This window comes from Cetorhinus maximus, chromosome 5, assembly GCF_964194155.1.
Source record: "Cetorhinus maximus chromosome 5, sCetMax3.hap1.1, whole genome shotgun sequence".
NCBI classification, from domain to species: Eukaryota; Metazoa; Chordata; class Chondrichthyes; order Lamniformes; family Cetorhinidae; genus Cetorhinus; species Cetorhinus maximus.
Genome location: NC_135883.1, coordinates 131,520,026 through 131,539,900, shown reverse-complemented (window position 1 = coordinate 131,539,900; position 19,875 = coordinate 131,520,026). Strand labels below are relative to the sequence as shown.

At 42.4% G+C, this 19,875-nt stretch overlaps 1 protein-coding gene across 1 annotated transcript in view; it reads right to left on the bottom strand.

Annotated features, from left to right (window-relative positions):
• Positions 1 to 19,875, bottom strand: part of grik2 (glutamate receptor, ionotropic, kainate 2) — a 538,314-nt gene that overhangs the window by 301,811 nt on the left and 216,628 nt on the right. The window contains exons 2-3 of the mRNA XM_078542488.1: positions 2,277 to 2,444; positions 1,725 to 1,982 (exon numbers count right to left, since the gene is read on the bottom strand). Coding sequence (XP_078398614.1) covers positions 1,725 to 1,982; positions 2,277 to 2,444 — 426 coding nt within the window. The remainder of the gene's footprint in view (positions 1 to 1,724; positions 1,983 to 2,276; positions 2,445 to 19,875) is intronic.

Here is a 19,875-nt window from a genome sequence, read left to right as displayed (position 1 = left end):
AAAAACATCATCTCATGAGACAGAAGGTTGCAAAATGCCTGAGGACCTACAATTGGGCAGTTAAAGTGCCCACTTGAGTGGAGTAGCACAAACGATTTTAGGACATTATCAGTTGGACTATGTCTGTGCCTGTGCTGGGTTCAAGAAAAATGCAATCTAGACCATTGCTGTACTGGACCTGTGCCTCTCCTAACTATAGACCACCGCCCCCACCCCACTGGTCTTTCTGTTTCCTGGCCAGCAGTCAACAGGGATGCCCAATATTGCAGCAGTCTGGAGCGGCCAGCCTGCCCTCAGGCACTAGTTCTCCACATGTGGTCTGCCAGATCTACACTGTCAAGACTTGGCCAGCTGACTGTAGGGCAGCCGGCTGCCCAAACACCACTCAGGAGGAAAAGTCTGGCCTGATTTCTGAATGGAAATTCCCTCACAAAACTAGGCATTGTCAGTGGTTACTCATGGCAACAAGTGAAGCTTTAGGTCAACAAGATCAATTAAACACAACAGGTTTTATTTTCAAAACTATCTGCTTCATGACGCAGGCTGTAAGCATGTCTTTGAAATGATCTTGAATCTTATTCCACCGCTACTTCGATATGCAATCCTTACTCAGGGTGTGTGGGAGAGCAAAGTTGCTGTCTATTATCATAATGAGTGATTTTCAAAAGCTTGGGCAGAACCTTCTGCCTGTTGGGCAGGCCGGTCAGGAGCGGGCACGGGCAGAGCGGAGCCGATTGCTGCCCGATCAGCTGCGCGCTGCCATTTTATGTAGGCGGGCCAAATAAGGCCTGCCCAATGTGACGCGCGCCCGGTAGCGCTCAGTGCTACCTGTGCAGGTGGGGGGAGGAGGGAGAGTCAGGGCCAGCACTCTTTTGCGCATGCACGGAGCTGCCTCAGGGAGATTAAGCTAAGTTTTAAAGTCGGAAAAAAAGAAAAAAGAAAATTAATCAGACATGCCCCCTCATGTGAATTGTCATAAAAATGTTTATTTAACTAATAAAACCACCATGAAACCTCATCCTGCCCGCGGTTGAGGTTTCATGCAAAATGCGAAGGCCGCTTGGGCTCTTCGCCTGCCCAACAACCTTAAGGTTGGACGGACTGTCCTGTCAATTTGGTTAATTGGTTTATTAATGGCCTTTACAGGCTTTTGACAGTTCGGCGGGCACGCAGCCGACTCCGATGCGCCTGCCGAACGAAAGTTCGGAATGATGTTGAGACGCATGCCCGACGCCACTGCGCATCATTTTACATGCCGGTGTGCGAGGGCAGGCCCCGCACGCCGAAGAGAAAATTCTGCCCCTTGTGTTGATACAAAAGTGTAAACTGCACTAAAAAAAGTTGCAGTAGGTGTAATTTTGACAGTCCAATTGATTCAGCTGGCCATTATACATCCTTCCTGATTTAACTTCCACTGGGAAAAAGCAACCTCCTTGATGTTAAAATGTTGCAGCAGAAGCACCCAATGGCAATAAAAAACGTCTGAAGCATGAATCAACGTATTTTGTTTTTTTTTTCAAAATGAAGGATTAATTGCCCTTCCATTGAAATCTCCAAAACCTCTAAATGCCATGTCATGAAAATACAATTTGACATGTTCAGTCACTGTAAACAGCATAGGTCTTCTGAAAATTACTAATGATTAATTAATATTTTGCCAATTGGACCCAGCATCTTATGAGCATGCTTATCATTGGTTGTACAGTTTCCGTGTGCACACTTACCTGTGCTGTCATCATACACCACGGTGACGGTTTTCCATTTGAAGAAATGTACCAAATCCAAGATGGCTTGACTGAGGGAAGAGAAGTCTGGGTACAGGTTGACGTAGAAAGAATCCCTGTTGTCTGACACTTGATGCTTCCACCGGGTCTGTATGTGGGGAACCCCGAGTGCATTGCAAATGGACTGCACTGCGTTAGCTGAAGAACTATGAGAAGGCCCAAAGATGGCTGCCACCCCAAGAGACAGTTGATCACAGGCTGAAGAGGAGATATATAATTCTGTCAATAATGAGAGGAGAGAAAGCCGATGTGCTAGCAGGAATTATTCGGGGGAAAAAAGAAACACATTCACTTTACCACACTACAAAGCAATTTTTATATGGTATGGTTAGCTTTACATTGTCTCTTTCAGAATCACTATTTGCCTGAGAAGTTAGTTTTCTTTTTTACATACTGGCTGACTAAAATTTCATTAAATAATCTGGCGTTCTGGGGTAAACATAGAGAATACAGTTGAATCTCATGCAGCAAAGACTGCGCGGAGTACTTTACCTTTTCTGGATGCTTCAAAACTGTCATAAATATTTATCCTTTGGATATCATATGTTAACGTTGTGTTTGGCAGAAGCGTTCTATTTCTGTTGATTGTATTTAAAGCAAACTTAAAGGCTAGTTCCTCTGCCCCAGATGGGGTTTTCTCCACTGACTCAAAAATACCTCCTGAAACAGAAAAGAAATAATGTCATGTTAAACAGAGGTAAACAATACTGATATAGGAATTAAGGGAATAACATTAAAACTCACCAATAACACCAAACTAGGAGTAGGGGTGTTGGGGAGTGACAATGATTGTAAAATACATCAGCAGAAGACAAATTGGCTAGCAGGATGGTCAGATAGATAGCAGATGAGGCTCATCATAGTAAGGTGTGAAGTAAGAATAAGAAAATTGTAAGATTGTAAATGGAACAAAGGATCAGAGGGACTTTAACGTGCAGGTACACAGGTCAATAAAGGTGCACATAGAAAAGACCATGAAAAGGCAAACAGGTTCTTTGGTTTTTGTAACTAAAGGCATATAATACAAACACTAAGACCATAATTTTGAACAGAATTACGGAGAATCGCAGGATTTTAACAGCACAGAAGGAGGGCATTCGGCCCATTGTGTCTGCACCGGCTCTCCAATTGAGCATTATGACCTAGTGCCATTGCCCTGCCTTTTCCCCGTAACCCTGCACATTGTTTCTATTCAAATAATCATCTAATGTTCACTTGGATGCTTCAAATGAACCTGCCTCCACCACACTTCCAGGCAGTGTATTCCAGACCCAAACCACTGGTTGTGTGAAAAAGTTTTTCTCACATCACATTTGCTTCTTTTGCAACTCACTTTAAATCTGTGCCCTCTCGTTCTTGATCCTTTTACGAGCGGAAGCAGCTTCCCCCTATCTACTCTGCCCAGACCCCTCATGATTTTGAACATCTCGTTCAAATCTCCTCTTAGCCGCCTTCTCTTCAAGGAGAACAGTCCAAACCTCATAGTTAAAGTTTCTCATCTCTGGAACTATTTTTGTAAGCCTCTTCTGCACTCTCTCCAATGTGTTCACCTCCTTCCTATAATGTGGTGCCCAGAATTGTACACAATATTCCAGCTGAGGTCTAATGAGTGTTTTATATAAATTCAGCATAACTTTCCTGCTCTTGTACTCTATGCCCCTATTAATAAAGCCCAGGATACTATATGTTTTATTAACTGCTCTCTCCACCTGTCCTGCCACCTTCAATAATCTATGCACATATACACCCAAGTCTTTCTGCACCTGCATCCCTTTCAAAATTTCACCCCTTATTTTATATTGTCTGTCCATGTTCTTCCCACCAAAATGCATCACCTCACACTTCTCCGCGTTGAGCTTGATCTGCCACCTATCTGCCCACTCCACCAACTTGTCTATATCCTCTTGATGTTTCACACCATCCTCCTCGCAGTTCACAACACTCCCAAGCTTCGTATCATCCGCAAACTTTGAAACCGTCCCCTGCACACCAATATCTAAATCAGTAATATATATATATCAGGGAAAGCAATGGTCCCAATACTGACCCCTGGGGAACTCCAGTACAAACCTTCCTCCAGCCTGAAAAATATCCATTGACCATTACTCTCTGCTTCCTATTTTCTAGCCAATTTTGTATCCACGAAACATGAATTCCCCTTTAGAAATCCATACTGGGTCTTCCTTATCAACCCATATCAAATCATGTGACTACTAATTCTATCCCGAATAATTGTTTCTACAATCTTGCCCAGCACTGAAATTAAACTGACAAGTCTGTAAGTTCTGGGCTTATCCTTACAACCTTTTTGAACAAGGGCCTAATGTTTGCAATTCTCCAGTCCTCTGGCACCACCCCCGAGTCTAGGAAAGACTGAAAGTTTATGGCCAGTACCCCTGCAATTTCTACTCTCACTTCCTTCAATATCCTTGAATGCATCTCATCTGGTCCCGGTGTCTTGTCAACTTTAAGTACAGGCAGTCTATTCAACACTGCCTCTTTATCAATTTTGAACCCTTCTAGTGACAGATTTTCCTCATTTGTCACCATGGCCTGGGTAGCATCTACCTCCTTGGTAAAGACGGATACAAAATATTAATTTAATACCTCAGCCATGGCCCATTCAACCATGAGTAAATTCCCTTTTAGGTCCCTAATCAGCCCCACTCCTCCTCTTACTACCCTTTTACTATTTACATGTCTTTAGGAGACGAACATACAAGATCTCAGATAATCCACAATTGGAACCCTGTGCACAGTTTGAGAAGCCCATGATAGAAAGTGCATGTAAACAATGGAAAATGTCCAGTGTAAATCTATCCAACCACTCATGACTGCGACATAACTGTTTGTAAACTGGACAAAAGCAGCCAAGCACCAACGCAAAGTCATTTCCAGAAATTGGAATTTAGTTCTGGAACTCGGGAAGTATCTTCAAACCTGGAAGTTAACCAGCAGCATAAGCGAATAAGCCAGTAACTAGCCTGTATGGAGGGATGAGCTCTTCAAATTGCATCTCCTGCTGGATGCTCATGCTGCCTATTAATGGCATGATTTGCTTGGTGAGCTTACACATGACATGCCAAATGCCAGGGCAGACCAATTTCAATAAAGGATCCAACATCGAATGTAGGACCCCTGTATAACTATTATGATGATATGTTTAAATTCTTCCCATTCCCACCCTGGATGCCTACAGAACAGCCCAAATTGACATGATGGGTGTAGAATGAGCTGTCCGCCACTTTGGATCCTTAGGTTCCTGTTTTACACCTGGGTAAGGGGGTAGCATGATTAAATTTCTCGGCCAAGGTTTTTTTTTCTGTTGTTCAATGATTATTTTCATCAGCATATAAGCTGCTGGTGACAAAAACAATTAATCAAAGGATGGGGATAGGTGCAGGAAATAATGTTGAGGTAGAAGATCGGCCACGATATGCTTGAGTGACAGGACACAAGAATCAGTGTTAGGACCACTGTAACTCATAATTTATATGAATGATTTGGATTTAGGAACAAGTAACTCATTACTGGAGTTTTAGATGATTCCAAAGTGATGATATAGCTTACACTGAGGAAGAATTCAACATAATGTTAAAAAACATAAGAAAACTTGGAGGGCATGTAAAAAAGACAGTGCATTAATCATGGGTGACTTTAAATCTTCATGTAGACTGGGAAAATCAAATTGACAGAGGTAGACACGAGCAAGAATTCATAGAGTGTATTCAGAACAGTTTCTTAGCACAATATGTTATGAATCCAACCAGAGATCAGGCTATATTAGATCTGGTTGTGTCTAAAGAGGCAGGTTTAATAAATGATCTCAGAGTAAAGGATCCCCTAGGAAACAGTGACCATAATATGGTAGAAGTTAGCATTCAGATTGAGAGTGAGAAATGTGAGTCGGAAACAACTGTGCTAAACTTAAATAAGGGTAATTACAAAGGAATGAAGGCAAAGTTGGCTGGAGTGGACTGGGAAAGGAGTTTAGCAGAAAAGACGGTTGATGAACAATGGCAGACGTTTAAGAAAATCGTCATGACTCACAACAAATATATATCCCAGTGAAGAAGAATAGTTCAAGGGCAGGGAAAAGCCAACATGGTTAGCCAAGGAAGTTAAAGACAGTATCAAACTGAAAGAAAAAATATACAATGTGGCAAAGATTAGTGGTAAGCCAGAGGATTGGGAAAGTTTTAAAAATCAACAAAAGATGACCAAGAAAAAATAAAGAGCAAGAAAATAAACTTTGAGGGTAAACTAGCAAATAATATAAAAATGGACAGTAAGAGATTCTTTAAATATATAAGAACGAAGAGAGGGGCCAAAGTGAACACAGGCCCCTTAGAGAATGAGGTTAGGGAAATAATAATGGGGAACCAGGAAATGGCAGAGGAGTCTACAGAGGAATATAGACAGGTTAAGTGAGTGGGCAAAAACTTGGCAGATGGAGTGTAACGTGGGAAAATATGAGGTTATGAACTTTGGCAGGAAGAATAGAGGAGCTGAATATTATTTAAATAGAGGAAGACTGCAGAAGGCTGCAGCATACAGGGTTTTGGGAGTCCTTGTGCATGAAACCCAAAAAGTTAACATACAAGTTCAACAGGTAATAGGGAAGGCCTTTATTTCAAAAGGAATGGAGTATAAAAATAGGGAAGTCTTGCTAAAACTATACAAGGCATTAATTAGACCACACCTAGAATACTGTGAACAATTGTGGTCTCCTCATCTAAGGAAAGATATACTGGCATAGTGGGCAGTCCAGGGAAGATTCACTATGTTCATCCCAGGTATGGAGAGATTTTCTTAAGAGGAGAGGTTGAGTAGGTTGTGTCTGTACTCATTGGAGTTTAGAAGAATGAGAGGCGACCTTATTGAAACATATAAGATTCATAAGGGGCTTGACAGGGTAGGTGCTGAGGGGTTGTTTCCCCTTGTGGGAGAGTCTAGGAGCAGAGGGCATAATCTCAGAGTAAGGGGTCTCCCATTTAAAACAGAGATAAGGATGAATTTCTTCTCTCAGATAGTAGTGAATCTGTGGAATTCTTTACCACAGAGGACTGTAGAGGCTGGGCTGTTAAGTATATTCAAGGCTGAGATAGACAGATTTTTAATTCAGTAAGTGAACCAATGGTTATGGGGACAAAGCAGTAAAGTGGAGTTGAGGATTATCAGATCAGCCATGATCTCACTGAATGGTGGAACAGACCTGATGGGCTGAATGGCCTACTTCTGCTCCTATGTCTTATGGTCTTATGGTAAAACTTGCAGACTGGGCACTTAAATGGCAACTGACTTTAGCATAGATAAATGTGACGTGATGCATTTTTGTTGGTTAAATAGAAATATCAGCTAGATCTTGGGAAATTGGAACCTAAATGAGTAGAAGAGCAAAGGGAGCCAGGGATATAGATGAACAAGTTATTATAAACAGGATTCCAGGTTACCAAAACAATTAAAATGCAAACAAAGCACTGGGATTTACTTCTAAGGGTATAGAATTGAAAAGTAATTAAGTTTATTAAACTTGCACCCTGGTCATGCTCTATCTAGAGTGCTGAGCACAGTTGTGGTCTCCAGACCATAAAAAGGATATTACTAGAGAAGTGCGAAAAAGATTTACAAGGATAGTACCAGAACTGAGGAATGATACAATTGAGAAAGACTAAACAGTCTAGGTTTTTTTATTCCCCTTAGAAAAGAGAAAACTTAGACCTGATAGAGGGCTTCAAAATTATGATTGGGTTAATCAGCCTAGACGTGGAAAGAATGTTTTTATCTGTGCAAGAATCCAAAACCAGGGGTCATAAATAGAAAATAATGACTGAAATAACCCAATTGGGAAATAAGGAGGAAGTTCTTTACTCAGAGAATGGTTACAATGTGGAACTCACAAGAAATAGTTGAGTCTAGATGCTTTCAAAAAAAACCTAAACAAGTACATGAGAGAAAAGGGAAAAGAAAGATATCCTGAAAAAAAAAGAGATGAGGTAAATGGAATGGGAGGAAACTCATTTCGGGAATAAACTCCTGTACAGGCCTGCTGAGCTAAATGGTCCATTTCTGTGTAATTCTATACTAGGTGCCAACCCTCAGAAAACTTACTTAACCTAGCTGTATCACCAGACAAGAGTTGACTGTGAACTTGTTAAAGTAAAATGCATGACTGCAACTCGACAGGAACTCCCAGGATCTTGTTTTCACAATCAGTTTATTAAACTTCTTCTTGCCAATGACCAGCAACAATGCCAAATGTTGAATAAAGCAGTGATCTCTGAAGGCACTTAATGTGTCATAAATTTTTGGTAATGAGCCATCATCTGTCATTTGGCTTAGCTATCTGCATTCAATACAAAAGCTCACGCTGACACCTTAACTCTTTAGCAGAACAATTAAGGATGCCCATGGGCTGGTATGAAACCAAATTACATTGTCTACTAACATGTGATTAATATGGTGCTTGACTTGCTCCTTCTGGTACACTGGGATGCATTTGTATCACTTTTCAAAAGGACTGTCAGAATAAATCTATCCAACTGCACAGAAAGCTAAACAGTGTTTCAAGATTTCAAAAGCAAAATACTGCGAATGCTAGAAATCTGAAATGCTCAGCAGGTCAGACAGCATCCGTGGACAGAAACAGAGTTAATATTTCAAGTTGATGACCTTTCGTCAGAACTGAATATTCTGATGAAAGATCATCGACCTGAAATGTTGGCCCAGGTTTTTGCCATGACGGAAAGGTTCTCCATCTTGGCGAAAATAGTAGAAATGCCCAAAAATCCCAAGGCCCACCCCCAAACACGGTATTTCCCATTTTCAGGGGGGTGGGATTGGGGGCGGAGCACATTTCGCACATGCGCACTTCCCAGAGGCAGCTGGCCATTTAAATATTCCACTGATGTGAGATTTTGATAGGCCAGGTCTGTGAAACCCAGAGTGTGCAGATTAGACCAGGTAAGAGCAGGTCTGAACTTTGTGGATTCACTTGGGTAGCTAGGGCACCCCTTTGAAGAAGTAAGGTACCCCTTTGGATCTAGTCCCAGGACACCCTTGCCCTTTGGTGAAGGCCAAGTGCCCCCTGGGGTAGGTCAGGCGCCCTTTAAAATTGTTAAAAGTAAGCATAAACATGCATAAGAAGTACATAAACTCATTCCTGTCAAGCTCATTGGAATTGTCAATAGACCTGTCAAAATCAACTGTCAAACTTTCAGAAGCACCTGTCAAAAGGAACTGTCAAAGGGGCCCATCAAGCTGTCAATGCATTTAAAAGTCCTGCCTTTTAAATCTTTGAAAAATGTGTCTGGAGTATTGAAATGAAAATGGTTGCTTGCTACTTCACTGTCTGTTTACATAAATATGAGGGCTGCATTTCTGATCTCACAACCATCCATTATCGGAGCAGTGTGCCTGCCATTTCAGTTTGACAGTTACAAGCGGTTATAAATTTTAAAAAGCAAGTGCTGGAAAAATATCAGCAGGTCTGGCAGCAACTGTGGAGAGAGAAACAGAGTTTATGTTTTGAGTCCAGTATGTGATGGGTTTCATGCTGTTGTAAATGGGGTGGGGTGAGGGGTCAGTAGAATGAAAGGAAAAGTCAATGATAGGTGAGAGGGCATGGGAGATTAAATACCAAGGATATCATGGAACAAAAGGCAAAGGGAGTGGTAGTGGTAGAAGTAAAGAAACAAAGCATTGGTCCATGGTAGGTGTTAATAGCAGAATAAAGGTCAACTCTGAAAGCAAAAACTTGAAAACAGAATGCAAACTGGTACTTGGGGGGCGGGGGGGGAGAGAATCAAAATGGGGGACAGAGGTCATGGTTTGAAGTTGTTGAACTCAATGCTGATTCCAGAAGGCTATGAAGTGCCTAATCGGAAGATGAGGTGCTGTTCCTCCAGCTTGCTTTGGGCTTCACTGGAACATTGCAGCAAGCCAAGGACAGAAATGTGAGCATGAGAGCAGGATGGTGAGTTGAAACTTCAAGCAACTGGAAAGTACACTGAACGAGGTGTTCCGCAAAGCGGTCACCCAGTCTGCGTTTGGTCTCTCCACTGTAGAAAATGGATAGGAAATTTGCTCACTGGCAGGAGACAAAGGGTAATGGTTGGCGGGTGTTTTTGCAACTGGAAGGCTTTTTCCATTGTGGTTCCACAGGGCTGAGTACTAGGTCCCCTGCTTTTTCTGGTATATATTAATGATTTGGACTTAAATATAAGGGGCATGACCAGGAAGTTTGCAGATGACACAAAAATTGACCGAATGGTTAATAGTGAGGAGGGTAGCTATCGACTGTAGAAGGCGTCAGGTGGGCAGAAAAGTGGCAAATGGAGTTCATCCTGGAGAAGTGTAAGGTGATACATTAAGGGAGGTCAAACAAGTCAAAGGATTACACAATAACTGGGAGGATAATGAGAGGTGTGGAGGATGTGAGAGACCTTGCGGTGCATGTCCACAGATCCCTGAAGGTAGCAGGACAGGTCAATAAGGTGGTTAAGAAGGCATGTGGAATACTTTCCTTTATTAGCTGAGAAACAATATATAAGAGCAAGGAGATCATGCTGGAGCTATATAAAATACTAATTGGGCCACAACATGAGTACTGTATGAAGTTCTGGTCACAGGACTTACAGAAAGGATATAATTGCACTAGAGTGCATACAGAGGAGATCTACAAGGATGTTGCCAGGACTGGAAAATTGCAGCTATGAGGAAAGGTTGGATAGGCTGGGGTTGTTCTCTTTGGAACACAAGAGGCTGAGGGGAGATTTGAAATTTGATTGAGGTGTACAAGTTTGTGAGGGGCCATGATAGAACGAATGGGAAGGACCTATTTCTCTTAGCAGAGAGGTCAGTGACTGGGGCCATAGATTTAAAGTGATTGGTAGAGACAAGGAAAGCTTTTTTTTCCGCCAAAGGGCGGTAAGGGTCTGGAACTCACTGTCTAAAAGGACAGTAGAGGCAGAAACCCTGAACTCATTTAAAAGGTATCTGGATATACACCTAAAGTCCTGAAACCTCCAGGGCTATGGACCAAATGATGGAAAGTGGTATTAGGTTGGTATTGGGCCGTGGGAAGGCGGAGGGGGGGGCTCATTTTTAGGCTGGCACAGACATGATAGGCAGAGTAGCCTCCTGTGCCATAATTCTTTCCACATTTTCTAAATTTTCTAAATATCTGAAAAGGAGGAATGTGCAGGGATGTGGGGAGAAGGCAGGAAAGTGGAAGTACATGAATTGCTCCTTAGGAGAGTCAGCATACACACAATGGGCCAAATGGCCTTCTTCTCTGCTATAACAATTCTATGATTCTATGTAGTGGTGACCAAATTGTGAGCAACAAATACAGTAGAGTAAATTGAAAGAAGTATAAGTGAATTGCTGCTTCACCTGGAAGGAGTATTTGGGACCTTGGTTAGTGAGGAGAGAGGAGGTAAAAAAGGGCAGATGTTACACCTCCTGCGATTGTATGGGAAGGTGCCGTGAGAAGGGGATGAGTAGATAGAAGAGTGGACCAGGGTGTCACAGAGGAAAGGGTCCCTTCGGAATGCTGACAGGGGAGGTGAGGGGAAGATGTGTTTGATGGTGGCATCATGCTGGAGTTGACGGAAATGGCAGAGGATGATCCTTTGAATATGAAGCTGGGAAGGTGGAAAGTGAGGATAAGGGGAACCCATTCATAACCTACAAGTGGCTAGAGATTCTTTGATGTGAGACTATGAATTCCAATACTTATTATTATAAGGCATTGTGGACTTGTGAAATGTTTGTTATAAGGCTTTATTTAGTTGAAAAAATGTAAATGCAGTGAATGAGTTTTTTTTAGGAATGAGAGGCTTTCTTTTCCCCAATCTAATGAAGCCTGCAATAGACACTTGGAACTTTATCTCATCTCTGCATAGCTCCTGAGGTCTGACCATGGTGGATACTAATTGAATCGGCATGGTAGGTTTAACATGGGAACATAGGAGCAGGAGTAAGAGCAAAGGGTGGTGGTTGCAGGGCACGGGTTGTCATGAGTTGGCATTAAATTGGCATAGAGGTTATAAAAGGCATGGGAATGGGTGGAGGGACATAGGGTGGCATAGGGACTATAAAGGGGCATGGGATGGGTGAGGAGCATAGGTTTTAATGGAGGATATGAGAGGTTATGGGGTGTGTGGGGGGCATGGGGTGGCATGGTTAGGGCACGGGGAGTGTGTAGGGGTCAGGTGGCGGGGGGTGAGGGCTGGAGGGATGTTTCATGTTTTAATCTTTGTTTTTGGACACAGTGCCGGATCCCTGAGGCAGGCCTTCTGCCTGGCCCACCTCCACACCCACCACCCTCCCCACAGCTCTGAAGAAGAGTCATACGGATGCGAAGCATTAACTGTTTTTTTCTCTCCACAGATGCTGTTAGACCTGCTGAGTTTTTCCAGCATTTTCTGTTTTTGATCTAATCCAGCCAACCTGCTCCACTAGCTGGAGTCATATCTAGCACAAAAGAAGCCAATTGTCACAGCCCCAAGGCATTGCTGCAGGAGTTCCTCAGTTTCCTAGGCTCAACTATCTTCAGCTGCTTCATCAAAGAATTTCCTTCTATCATAAGGTGAGAAATGGTGATTTTAGCTGATGATTGTACATTGTTCAGTACAATCCGTAACTCATCAGATACTGAGGCAGTACCCGCATGCAGCAAGACCTAGACAACATTCAGTCTTGAGCTGATAAGTAGCAAGTAACATTCATGTCACACAGGTGCTAGGCAATGACCACCTCCAACAAGAGTCAATCTAACGTCTCCCCTTGATATTCAATGGCTTTAACAGCACTGAATCCTCCACAATCAACATCCTGGAGGTTACCATTGACCAGAAACTGAACTGGACTAGCCATATTAAAACTGTGGCTACAAGAGCAAGTCAGGGGCTGGGATTTCTGTGGCAAGTAACTCACCTCCTGACTGGATAAATCCTGTCCAACATCTACAAGGCACAAATCAGGAGCGTGATGAAATATTCTCCACTTGTCTGAATGAGTGCAGCTTCAGCAACACTCAAGAATCTCGACACCGTCCAAGATAAAGCAGCCCACTCGATCAGTACCCCACCCATCACCTTAAACATTCACTCCCTCCACCGCCTGCGCACAGTGGCAGTAGTGTGTACCATAAAGATGCACTGTAGCAACTTGCCAAGGATCCTTCAACAGCATCTTCTAAACCTGCGACTTCTGTCATAGAAACATAGGAAATAGGAACAGCTGGAGGCCATCGGCAAGCTTGCTCCACAAGTCAATATGAGCATGGCTGATCTTGGGCTTCAACTCCACCTTTTCAGCTGCTCCCATATCTCTTGATTCCCTGACAGACCAAAAATCTGTCAATCTCAGCCTTAAATATTTTCAATCATGGCACATTCACAACACTTTGAGATAGAGAATTCCTAAGATTGCCTAGGAGAAGGGCAGCAGACGCATGAGAACATCACCACCTGCAGATTCCCCTCCAAGTTACACGCCATCCTGACTTGCAACTATATCACCGTTCCTTCACTGTCGCTGGGTCAAATGCTGTAACTCCCTCCCTGACAGCACTGCAGGTGTACCTACACCACAGGGACTGCAGCAGTTCAAGAAGCTGGTTGACCACCCACCACCTTCGTAATTAGGGATGGACAATAAATGCTTGCCTTGTCAACAACAATCACATTACATGAATGAATAAAAAAGACACTGCCATCATTATCCACGTCATAACTTACAAGTAGCAATTTTAAGTTAAACATCCATCAGCTCTTTCTACCAGTCAGTGTTATTCAGTTCATTTTCTTTTTGATTGTCATTCCTGTTCTATAGCATATGTTATTTTGTATGGGTTTGGTCTGCTACAATTACAATAGACAAATCAAATAATCACAGTAAAACATTTTTGTTCTGCTATTTTATCAGCTTCTTTCAGATTTAGTCTAACCAGATGTTGTTGATTACTCTACTTTAAGAATCATCACATCACTGCAGTGATACTGAGCACTGACCCAAATCATTAACCCTGTTTCTCTCTCCGCGTATTTGTCTGGCTTGCTGAGTGTTTCCAGCATTTCCTGTTTTTATTTCAGATTTCCGGTGTCTGCAATATTTTGATTAGATTACAGGAATGTTACCTGTATTCTTATCATTAGTCTACACATCCTAAGACTGTTTCCAAGTTTTTTTTTGTCTTTTTGGACACACAAGTGCATTCCAAATAGTTATTCACGTATATAAAGTTGGATGCAATGTTCCAATGAACTTGTATGCTGCTGACATACTTGGTGTTCGTGTTCTTGGTATTAGTGATAAAATTGGTCAGAGTTACCATAAACTCAGGATTGTAGCTAGAAGGTAAAAGAGGGAAATTAAAAATGTTATTTTTACACCAAGTCTTATTAATACATGTACAATAAATGGCTACTGATGCAAAGCCTAAAGAATTAACTGTAACATTAAGTCTTGCTCACCAGAGGGAGTGCATATTAGAAATTTGGGCATTATATCAATGCCACAGGTCTTTTCATCCAATACGGGCTGAAGAACCTGTGGGGCCCACTGATTCCCGCACCTGAATTAGTAATAATGACTCTCAGTGGGTGCAGGAGTACAATTCATAAATTTAACTAGCAAAAGGAAACTGGATAAATGATTGAAAAACATAATGAAAAAAGATCATGAGAAGCGGATAAGATTAGCAAGCACAATGGCATAGTACTAAAGCATACAGGCCACAAAATCCTAGATTCTAATACTGGTAACTGCTAACTCATCAAAAGCAATTGGTCTCAGTGTCCCTGCGCTAGGGAGATGAAAATGAGTCAGGGTTCTGACTCGAGATTAAAAACAGAATGCTGGAAAACTCAGCAGGTCTGGCAGCATCTGTGGAGAGAGAAAGAGTTAACGGCTGAGACCTTCCGGTCCTGCCAGCAGAGTGCAAAGTCGCGGGCGAGATGGGAATATTTGACTTTTGTCCGCACTCCAAATTTTCCCGTCCCGCCCACGACAAGGTCCGCCGCTGGGGGAACTGGAAAATCCCACCAAACGTTTCGAGTCCGGTACGACGTTTTCGGAAGATCTTCTTCTTCCGAGAAAGAGCCATCTTGGACTCAAAACATTAACTCTGTTTCCCTCTCTACAGGTGATGCCAGACCTGCTGAGTTTTCCCTGCCCTTTGTTTTTATTTTAGATCTCCAGAATTCGCATTATTTTGCTTCTATCCTGATGCTAGATTGTTGTTGAGAGCTTCTACTGGAAATCAGGGAGAGCAAGACCTGCTGCCCAGGCTCATGCCTGAAAAATAGAAAGCTGCACAAGGAGAAGACAACATGCTCATGGGCAGGAGAGGAAACATGAAATGGCCGAGTCCCCAAGGAAAGAAAATGAACTAAAGAGGGGTTTATACAACTTGCAATTGTCTCAGAGTGTCAGGAATCTTTGGAATTCTCTCCTAGAGAGCTGTGGACGCTGAGTCATTGAATATATTCGAGGCTGTGTAAGACAAATTTTTGAACTATAAGGGGGTTAAGGGTGATTGCAAACAGGTGGCAAGATGGACTTGAGACCAAGATCAGATCAGCTATGGTCTTATTGAAAGAGGGAGCAGGCTTGGGGGGGTCACAGACATACTCTTGCTCCTATTTCCTATGTTCCTAGAAAATTAAAACCACTCGATCATGTTTTTCTTTGTTTTCAAGTGGCCATTGAATTGCCTCTACTTCACCAAAATTTCTTTTTGAATCAGAACTGGAATTATTGGGGGGAATTTTATTCCCTCACCCCTCCCAGGTTTGAGGGGAGGGTGGTGCGGGGTAAATTCTTATAAACTTGAAGCCAAACCATTGCTAGCGCTTCTACTCCCAGTTTAACTCGGGAAGGGTGGTGAGCGGGCGAATGGCCCGCCCTTGATAGACTGTCAGTCATTATAATGCGCTGATAAGTTTGTGCACCTAAGATTTTAGCAGCTATTTAGATTTAACAGCTGCAGACGGGCCTTTCCAGGGCTCAGGTAACCCAGCAGTCAAAGAGGTAGAAGCTGGAAAGTGCAGCAGGAAAGAGCACTCCTTGTGGGCTCGCAGCTATGATGCTTCTCCCCAGTGCCCCAACCTAACTCCTCACAATCAGCCTCCCTTCCCTGTTCAGCCTACGCCACTTCTACACCCACTTCCACCTATCTCTCCCCCACTGACCCTCTAAACTCCCAATCCTCTCCAGCCCCTGGAGAGTGGTCGTTCATCAGATTTCTACCAATCGGTTTTAGCTGGTCAGTCCACCGCCTGGTGCAGATGTCTTTATATCCAGTATTTTTATTTTGGGGTCACTAACAATGCAAATGGTCGCTGCACTGAACAGGGATGTCCCTGTGCCTCACATTGACCCCTTTACCACAATGCAACACCAGCAATGTGCTCATTCCTTTTCTTGTGGTTTTGCCTGGTCATCAGTATTTGGTTGAGCATTACACACAGGCTTGTGGATGAAAGGCCTGTAATGACATCACCCCGGTGTGCAGTGTGACAGCAATGACATTTCTCCTCTCCACGCCTCAGCACTGCTAGCCCGGTGTCTGCTATTCATGGCCTTCGTCAGTGACCACCCTAGCTCCCTAGCTGTGGCCTTCAATCACAGGCCTTCTCACTGAGCAGCCAACAAGCCATTCAATCTGGCTGATAGCAAGGCAAGAAATGGAGAAATAAAAAACTCAAGTAAATTCCTGCTGTTAAATTTGGCAAATACACAACATTCCCCTTATTTCTGGGTTTTCATGCAATTAAAAACTCTTCGTCTCCCTGCCTCACCGTAAATATAGGAGCTGTGGGCTTAAACACAGAAAGAATAAATTTTTATTTACTTTTGTGTTTCTTTTTATAATACCTCTGTGGAAATGAAATACATATGCTAATCTAGAGGCATATATCCCAGAAGGTACATATCAAAAAGCAATTCTTACACATTAGCCAGCACATGGGTTAAATTATTCCAATTCTTTTTATCACTTAGTTAGCACCTCAGAGGCACACAAGAAAATCTTCAAAATATGTCAACAGCCTGCTCATAAAAAAGGTGATAATAAGCTGCTATACTAACTCCAACACATTTGGTTGCGGCTATCTGATTTAACTAATGTGTTATGAAACTGTCAAATCCCTAATAAAGTTTGCTTATTTTGGAAGCTTGTTTTTAGTGCACTATATTTTATAGGTCACTGTACTGAGAAGCATCTAATGAAATGCATATTTACTATGCAACAAATTTTGATTCAATAGAAAATAGCAAAAATGTGAGTTTCTGATTACAGCAGTTGCAGTTACAGGGAGATGAAAAAGCTTGTCAGGGAAACTGATAGTTTCTAGATATAGGTCTGATTTTGTCCGCTGTGTATATTTACATTTTATATACATATGAAACTCATAAAAAGACATGGCATGATCTTGTTTCAGTCCCCAATATCCAGCCATCGTCTATGCAATGTTATTTACAGCCATCTGATGCAGTTAGTAGGAAGCGGATATCTATGCACGCCATTCAGTATGCATGCATTTTTTTCAGCAAAGTGTATTCACACAAGTTATTTTTAAAAAGGCACCTGGATGAAAGGTGTTTAGTATGTGAAATTGAAGTTGTTTTCCCTAAAGGCTAAACAATAAGCAGTTCTTAACTTATTGATATAAAAGCATCTCAGATCCAACGGAATTAATTCTCATTTATACTGCCGGGCAGAAAATGAAGTCTGGAGATCAAGCACCGATTTTATACCCCACTCGATCTTTCGATTCCGTTTGCAGTCTTTCAATTTATTTATTATAAACAAGGGGAATTGAAACAGAAGTTTTTTTACAGTGTCAGTGCCCAGATATCATGGGCCATGATTACAAATGAAGATATAAGACTTGATCTGCTTCACTTGCAGTGTTCCCACCTGCTCATTATTGGGTGATTGGTTGTCATTGTATTTTTGACCTATATTAATTACATATTCACTTGCTAATATGAGGACATCTGCTGCAGACATGCTCCATGAAGTTGGCACCGCCAGAGATTGTGCTGTCAGCCGCAACATCAAGCATGCCCCTACCGCCTTCTAGGCATGCTGCCCGATAATGCTTTAAGTGATCTAGCGAGTTCTGGAAACAAACTATTAAGCCAGTTGTTCGTCAAAGATATTCAAGTCTACTTCCCCAGGGCTTAAGGGAGTGGAGATGAGTTGTATGCCCTGGGGATGGATTAGGGTGGGAAACAGTAATAGTTCTAGTGGGGACAAGGGCATTAAATGTGGTGGAGAGGGTGGAATTTAGCGAATCAGTAGCTACTGAGGAATCATGATGGATGAAAGGCCAAAGGTTAGATTGTTGGGAGTTTATGAATGCAAAGGGAAGTGACTGAAGGGAGAACTTTTTTCAGGGTGGGCAGAGAGAAATACTAAGAAACGATCAAGGATTGCCTGAGCATTAATGGGAAAAATATGGGTAGTGAGGCCATGTGAGATGACAAGAAAGAGGGGGTGGCCATGTATGTGAGCAGGAGAGTTTATAGATACAATTCTGACTTTATCCACCGTGTCTATTTACATTTTACCTACATATGAAACTCACACATAAGACATGGCATGCTGTTGTTTCAGATTCCAATATCCAGCCATTTTCTACACAATGTTATCTGCAACCATCTGATTTAATTAGTAGAAATGTCTCTGCACTCTATTCAATACATGCATTTAGCACTGAATTAATTAGTGGTGTCATGGTTTGAAGACTTTTTGGCTGATTTTGCACAGAATATATTTGAAAATAAGAGCTACTATTAATATTTTATTTAAGCAAAGTTTTCCCGCAAGTTATTTATGAAAAGGTACCTGGATGAAAGGTGCTTAATATGTTGAACAGAAGTTGTTTTCATCAAGAAGTTGTTTTCCCCAATAAGCAGTTCTTTGCCTATTGAGATAATATTAACTCACCTCAGGCCCAGAGGGATTAATTCTCATTTTTACTGCAGGGCAGGAAAAGTCTGCAGATCAGGCACCTATTTTGCACCTCACTCAATCTTTGTTTCCGTTGCAGTCTTTCATATACTTGCCATAAAAATGGGGAATTGAAACAGAATTTTTTAAGAGTGTCAGTGTCTAGATATCATGGGCCATGATTACAAGTGAAGATATAAGACTCGATCTGCAATGATTGAGGATTGGTTGAAGGGGGAGATTTAGGGAGGGAAGAAGAGCCGTGAACTCAGAGCTAAGAGAACCAAAAAAAATTAAGATGGAGGTTAAAATTTCGGAGGATTAGAAGTCACTCAGTGCAGAGGCAGAGACAAGGGGGGAGATATCTCAGGGAGAAATTTGGAGTGATATTTGCACGTGGGTACAAAACAAGAATTTTAAATGAGAAGCGCGAAGGCTGGAACAAGGTGAGCTGTTCAAAGGAGGAGAAGTTGCCAGAGGAGTAGGGGGACAGACAAAAGTATGATTTAAAGGGCTACACCACGACCACGACAGCTTGAGCAGGGCAAGTGCTGCAAGGTATACAGCCAGGCAGGGAAGCTTCATTGAAGTGAAAAGTGTCAAGTTAACCTTCAGCCGTTACTCTTTCAAAGCCATAATGTCTCCACAAGAAACTCATGGACGGGCTTTATTAGCAAGTGAATGTACATTTTGGAGGGAGATGTGCAGGGGGCTTTGATAGCCAGTCTTCAGACAGAATTGAAGAGTCAGAACTAGGAATGATGAGAGACAGGATGGAGGCTGCAGAGATTAGCCCCAGCAGATCTGTAGATCAGAGAGAGAATTGGATGGGGCAGCTGGGGTTGTTACTCATTAGCGACGAGTGCCTCAATGGGCCTTTCTGAGGATGCCAAGAGAGACACAGAGGGAAGCTGCAGGATTATTTAAGAGGGAATCAAGGCTGGTATGGTGACAAAAGAGCAGGGAAGAGTATGGAATTGGAGTTTGTAAGGGAGGATTACTCAAGGGCAGAGAAAGGTAACGAGGCCTAAGTAGCAGGGAGGGGGAAAGAGAAAAGGGGAGAGGGAGAGAAGAGGGAAACAAGTGATGGGCTCAGGTTCAGAGCAGCAGCAAAAGGATACA